The sequence below is a fragment of the Bos grunniens genome, chromosome 8, assembly GCF_055505025.1.
Source record: "Bos grunniens cultivar Pamir isolate PY7600 chromosome 8, Bosgru_T2T1.0, whole genome shotgun sequence".
NCBI classification, from domain to species: domain Eukaryota; kingdom Metazoa; phylum Chordata; class Mammalia; order Artiodactyla; family Bovidae; genus Bos; species Bos grunniens.
Genome location: NC_141172.1, coordinates 21,509,910 through 21,517,016, shown reverse-complemented (window position 1 = coordinate 21,517,016; position 7,107 = coordinate 21,509,910). Strand labels below are relative to the sequence as shown.

General features: G+C 42.9%; 1 protein-coding gene across 1 annotated transcript; it reads right to left on the bottom strand.

Annotated features, from left to right (window-relative positions):
• Positions 1-5,871: 5,871 nt before the first annotated feature.
• Positions 5,872-6,708, bottom strand: LOC147366777 (interferon omega-1-like). Its single transcript, XM_086414293.1, has one exon. It carries the CDS (start codon positions 6,595-6,597, stop codon positions 6,010-6,012), a length of 588 nt encoding a protein of 195 aa, XP_086270419.1. The 5' UTR covers positions 6,598-6,708; the 3' UTR covers positions 5,872-6,009.
• Positions 6,709-7,107: the final 399 nt, after the last annotated feature.

Below are 7,107 nucleotides of genomic sequence, written 5' to 3'. Positions count from 1 at the left end.
GTTGTCTGGATGTTTTAGAAGACGAAATGAACCTCCGGTGTGGGCTACACTCAGGAGCCCCAGATTGTGTGAGAGTAGAGCTTCCTGCTGCTCCCAGTCCCTCCTCTTCATCAGCTCTGAGTACCGGCCCTCAGCTGCTCTGCACACGTGCTGCCTCCTTCCTCCTCGTCCTGCCTCCAAAGTCTTGTCCCCTGCTCCCAGGAGAGCAGTCATCATCCCCTCCTGGAATCCACATCGACAAGCACATTGTCATATGTGTGTGTGTGGTCAGCACACTTTGGTGAGAGAATGAAGAGAACTCTATGAATTAACTCATGTTCGTTATTATGCCACTATTATCTCTAGACCACCAGAAAACAGGAGCTATAGCCCTGTAAATAACTGAAGAATTCAAACCTTATGTATTAGACACTTCAAAAGGAAATGCAGAGAGATATGGCAATTTAAAAATTGGTGCAATTTAAAAAATTTCACAATAGAGTATGGAATCACACCTCTAAATTTTCTTTTAGACTAAAAAAGAGAGATTGAGGCTCAGGTTTTTCTTTCAAACTGAGTTGACTCATATAGATGAATATTTCCTTTTGGATTGAGACATTTCCATGAGTGTATTTCATTTCCAGTGTAATAACACAAAGGAAGCATCGAAGCTGTGACATTCTCTGATGCCCAGAATAGAAGGGAAAAGTTTTTCAGTGGAGACAAAATTGAGAAAAGTGCAGAAAGTGACAATTCTGACCTATTTAAAGATCTTATTTGTGGGAAGGGGCTGGGAACAGCTTGATAAAGGCTGGCACAGCCCAACACCTGCAGCATCACCAAGCTCACCAGATGCCAACCCCTTCCCTGATGGCACGGAGGGTGATGTTCTCCAGCCCTGGAGAATGGTGATCATCACCACTGCTTCCTTCTGAGAGACCAGGAATCCCCCAAAATCAGCACTTCAGTGAAATTCAGTCCCACGGCTCCAGCTCAACAAGATGCTCAAATCTGCCTTTCCTGTGCCCCAGTGACCGGAGGCAATGGCAACCCACTCCAGTGTTCTTGCCTGGAGAATCTCAGGGACAGGGGAGCCTTGTGGGCTGCCGTCTATGGAGGCGCACAGAGTCCGACACGACTGAAGCGACTTAGCAGCAGCGACCGAGAGGGCACCACAGAACTCCCTGTAACAGAGCAACTGGACTTTCTCGCTCAGTAGACCTGTCTCCAGGTCCAGTGCCTCAAACTCCAGCTCCACATCCACTGGGAGAACCGGGGAGTCCGTTTAGGTAGGAGCCTGCATCTGAGCTAGGTGCTTCTGGGCCCCAGGGAGAGCCTGGGGCCTCGGAAGCAGTGAGGAAACTTCCTTTTTGGGCCAGATGGCCCAGGGGAGCTTTGCAGGGGTTTGGCTTAGAACTTGATTTCTGCACCTGCCCCTGAGTCCATCGTCCCCTTCCTGGGGGGGGATTTTAGCCAGAGCAGTTTACACGGGTGCCCATTTATGCCTTGACTGATGGCTGGAAATCTCAGCATGTTGTGGCACATTTTCAGATTCCAGGTTGTTTCTCGGGAAAAAAAAAAAAACTAATTCGGGGAAAGGGGAAAGGCATCTACATTCTGGACAGTAATCTAGATATTGGGACCATCCAGTGGGAAGACTTGAGGACAAGACTGAGACTTACAGGAGGCCCTGGGGAAAGGGAAATGATTTTACTTAATATAAATGGTTAATTTCTCCTGCAACGTTCAAGAGTTGAAAATATTTAAAATGTATAAAGAGGTCTAAAACTCACACCAAGTCTAAATATTCCTTATGCTAAAACAAAACTTTAAGTTCCTGGATTCAGTGGAAGCAAAATCATCTATAATGTTTTAAAAATTACTTCTTTGTTCATCTCAGTTCAATTGAGGGAAAGCCGTATTTGAGAAACTTATGACCCAGTAGCTACCGTAAATAATTCATCTCAATTTGCAATATCTTTTTTCTTCTCATTTCCTTTAACTAAGGATCTTATGTTAAGCTTCAAATCTATACATAATTTTGCATTGGAGAGTTTTATTAACTTTTTAAAAATGTCATTTCATACAGATAAGTGCTTTAAAATTCATAATCAAGATGTTTTTTATGTCAGCATAATGTAGGTTTACACTTAATATACCATTTCCTACCTAATAAGCATCTTATATGCCAAATGCACTGATTGCATATTGATTTGATGCCCACTAAATATCATGGTGTGCTTGGTACAGTCATGTGATTATTTTATTTGCTAGTAAAATTTCAATATGTGTAGATATGTTTTGTACAATACTAAGAGTCAGGCAAAACTGAGCAACTTCACTTTCACTTTTCACCTTCGTGCATTGGAGAAGGAAATGGCAACCCACTCCAGTGTTCTTGCCTGGAGAATCCCAGGGACAGAGGAGCCTAGTGGGCTGCCGTCTATGGGATTGCACAGAATTGGACACGACTGAAGCAACTTAGCAGCAGCAGCAGAAAAGATTAACTTATTCTAATTTGCAGAGGTAGAGCTTTTGCTTTAAAAATTAGAGTTGAGCAAGGCACAGATAAGGCATAATCATCTTTAGGGTAGACATGAAATAATGGCGAAAACTTTGTATACACCTTTATATACACTGTTGTCACAGTAACAACTCTCACATGTTTAATGTGGCCCTGATGCTTTATATAATCTACTCATTTAAGATAATTCTGTAAGTTGTTATATTAACATCATATAGAGTACATAACATGAGATGGTATATTGAATGGAGTATAATATTCTCATTATCCTTATTTTGTTTTTAATTGGAGAATAATTGCTTTACAATGTTGTGCTGGTTTCTGCTGTACAACAATGTAAACCAGCTATAAGACACATATATCCACTCCCATATCCTTATTTTAAAGCTGAGAAAACAGTAGCATAGAACAGAAAAATTGACTGGACTAAACTTGAGGGAAAACTAAAGAGATGCCCAGATAACAAAGATACTGGTCACCTGAGAAGACAAGAGTAACCCACAAAAAATAAAAACAAAAAAATGCAGCAAGATTGTCATTTTCAAACAGTTTAACTGGTAAAATTCTTTTAAGCTTATCATTATTATTATTATCATTATTACACTTACACTTTTATTGACAGCCCTGAGGACCAGTAGTATCCTACCATTGTGCACGATGCTGGGTGGGAATAGGAAATGGAGACTTGCTCCTGCTCTGGGGAGTCAATTCCTCCCCATTTAAGGGACTCTCAGTTAGAAGGTCCTGATGGAGGATGTGTGTGGGGAACGGGAGTTTAAAATGAAAAGAAAGACTTTGATCTTGAAAAGTACAGATTATAGGAAATTCTTAAAATAATAAAGGTTGAAATATGGTGAATGAAATGTGTAAATTGGTGGGATCTTTGTTGATCAATTTTTATAAATGAACCCTGGCTTGTTACTGCAGGAACTTGGATATACCTCAATAACAATATTTTCTGTGCAGCAGATTGACATACTGATTTTTAAAATCTTTCTTAGAAAATCATACTATTTGAAGACAGACAACATACCTATTTCCAGTAATTAACACCCTGTTCAAATCTCAGCCACACGTACATCCATGGTGGTGAATAAATATATGGTGGGTGTGAATGAGATAGTTTAGCGTATTTCAACTGGTCAAATATCAAAGTTTTGGCTTAGCTTCTGGTTCAAGATGGCAGAGTAGAAGGACATACACTTCTCTCCTCACGCAAGAGCAATGAAATCGCAACTAGCTGTTGAACAACCATCCAGAGGAGGATTCTGGACCTGCCGAAAAAGGATGCCCCACGTCCAAACACAAAGAAGAAACTACAACGAGATCCAGGATGCACTCAAGCACAATAAAAATAAATCCCATACCTGCCAGATGGGAAACCAACAAACCGGAAAACAATAATACCAGAAAAGTTCTCCCACTGGTGTGAAGGTTCTGAGCCTCATGCCATGCTTGCAAGCCTGCAAAGGCACTGGGAATCCCCAGGCAATCTGACTCTGAAGGCCAATGGGATTTGATTATAGGACTTCCACAGGACTGTGGGAGAGACTCTTCTTGCAGGGGACAAACATAATCTTGCATGCAACAAGACCCAGGGGAAGGGAGCAGTGACCCCACAGGAGACTGAACCAGACCCACCTCCTAAGGTTGGAGTCTCCTATGGAAGTGTGGGTCAGCAATGGCTTGCCCTGGGGACAAGGGTACTAGCAGCAGCAATCCTGGAAGGTGGCCCTTGGTGTGAGTCTCCTTGGAGGTTGCCAAAAATCAAGCACTTCATTCATTAATCATGTTTCTCACTTCTTTAGTATGAGAAGAGGTAAAACTGGCTTCTGAACCATTTGTTGGGTTTTGTTCTTTCAGTAGCAAAACAGAGGCTCCAGGAGGTGACATTGCCAGCAAGTATGGACAAAGGATTTTATGGAAAGGAGAACTAGGATCCAACCTGGGACAGCCCAGAACTGGAGATCAGAACCACACACTTCACAGCCCCTGCTCTTTCCTTCCTTCCTCTGCCTATGTTTGATTATCTGCACTGATATGCGATCTCTATTCTTTGCCCAGTATCGTATTTATGTTAGATCAAGTATTTTCTACTAATTCATCATTCTCAAAGAGTTTTTTATGAACTCATAGGAATGCTTTTAAAAGTATGAAACCCAGAAATTGGAATGCTCTTCAGCATACAGCAAAGGAACATTCTCACACTGAGAGCACTGTGAAACTAGCACCCAAGTGGAAAAGAAAATACCTTTGTCAGGGGCCAGCACCTTTCCATGCTGCCCTCCAGTCACTGTCTCAGGGTGGCTGTCCTGTCTCCTCCCTGAGGGCAGCCACTCCGTGATTCTCACTGTCCTGATGATTTCTGCCAGGAGCACTTGATGCCTCTTGTGTGATATGGACTCATTGAATCCAAACTGTAAGCCTGTGAAAACTACTCTTATTGTCCTCAAATGAAAGATGAGGAAACTGACCTGTTGTGTTTGTGAGATTTTTCAGGGTCACACTCTTGGTGAATAGCAGAGCTGGGATTCAGAGGTTTTGGAATTTCTAGAACTCTCCTTTCACTTGGGCTCTCTTCCTGTGGCTCCCATCCTTAATACACCATACAGCTAGAAGAAACCAGCACAGAACAGAGCTCCTGTGTGGAGGCAGTGAAGGTATTGTGGAAGGGAGTGAATTGCTCAGCAAGGCAGTACTGAGGAGAAGGTGGGAGGTAGAGTAATAGGAGTCAGGAGCAGCCAGACAACACCATATGGCATCAGCTTTCCAGCAGGAGGTGACTGCTTCCCTCAGATATGTCTACCAACCATTCTTTAATCAGTGGGTATAAATTGGTTATGCCTATGACAGCAAGACTAACCTTTTTCTACAATTTCATAATTTCCTTTCTAACTTTTTTTTTGGCACCCTCCACAGCTTAGAGGATCTTAATTCCTTACCCGAGGCTCCCTGAGGAAAAACTCAGGGTCCTAACAATGGCACCCACAGAAAATTCTCAGAATTTCACCTTTTGACAAACATTTCCCAGAAAATAATAGAAATGTTCCACAGTATAAAGTGAACAAATACTATTTTGTGATAGGTATATGTAGACAAAATAAGGATTTAGGTTTTCAAAATAAAAACTCAAGAAATTTATCTTCATAACTATTTAATAAGTAAAACAACAATTTTAATGAAATAGGGAAATATATTTTCTAAATGTTACTACAATGTAAACATACACATCTTTTATATGAAAATATAAATATGATGAGATAAAATATTACATTAACTAAAGAATAAATAAATAACATCAGGGCCGTCATCGCTTATGGATTGATATCCCTGTACTTGATTACTTTTATGGATATAAAAGTAATATATCTTGCTTATTACTACTGACATGTATTGGCTGAGTTAATTCAATAAATTTGGAGGCTAAAGCAGAATTCAGAGTCCTCTGAAATGACCCCAGGTGAGTATACAAGGGTGATGTGGCAACTTAGTCAGTGAGAGTCATGTCAAGGTGAGTTCAGGTCTCCATCCATCACTCTTAACCTTTCTTGCAAGTTGGTTGATGAAGACAAGGATCTCATGATTTCCACTCTGACAATTTCCCAGGCACAGTCGCTGTATTCCTTCTCTTTCAGGTAGACATGGATGCCCTGGAAGTACCTCTTCACGGCCAGTGTGGGGCCCGTCCTTCCCAGGGCAGAGTCTTCCTCTCCTGTCACTGTGCCCAGGCAGGCGTCCAGGTCGTCCAGCTGCTGATGGAGTCCAGTGCGGAGCTGCTCCAGGAGGGTGGTGTCCCAGGCAGCAGAGGAGCGCTCTGTGTTGAAAAGGTTGAAGGTCTGCTGCAGCATCTCGTGGAGCACAGAGATGGCCTGGGCCTCCTGGAGCTGGCCACCTTCCACCATCTCCTGGGGGAAAGCGAAGTCTTTTCTGTCCTGCAGACAGAAGCGAGGGGAGAGTCTCCTCATTTGGCCCAGGAACCTGAGGTTCTCCCTGCCAACCAGCACGTGGTTCTGAGACAGGTCACAGCCCAGGGATCCTCCCGGGCCGTAGCTGACCAGCACCAGGGCCATCAGTAGAGAGAGCACAAAGGCCATGGAGAAGATGAGGTTGCTGCTGGGCTGGCTGAGACGGGGTCTGGTGGAACCTTGAGGTAGGTTCTCTGATGCCACTCTTTCTAAGCAAGGCCATTAAATAGGGAACATGGTAGTTTTCATTTTCTAATCATTTCTATATACTTTTACTTCCTTTTTTTGATTTACATGTATATATTCACAGGCAATGGCACCCCACTCCAGTACTCTTGTCTGGAAAATCCCATGGACGGAGGAGCCTGGAAGGCTGCAGTCCACGGGGTCGTTGAGGGTTGGACACAACTGAGCAACTTCACTTTCACTTTTCACTTTTCACTTTCATGCACTGGAGAAGGAAATGGCAACCCACTCCAGTGTTCTTGCCTGGAGAATCCCAGGGACGGGGGAGCCTGGTGGGCTGCCGTCTCTGGGGTCGCACAGAGTCAGACAGGACTGAAGTGACTTAGTAGTAGTAGTATTCACAATATGATCAAATAAAAGAATCTAAACTATTAATTTTATCTATTTCCCAGT

Excerpts from the sequence above, each read along its gene's own strand:
- LOC147366777 (XM_086414293.1), bottom strand. The coding sequence starts at position 6,597 with ATGGCCTTTGTGCTCTCTCTACTGATGGCCCTGGTGCTGGTCAGCTAC.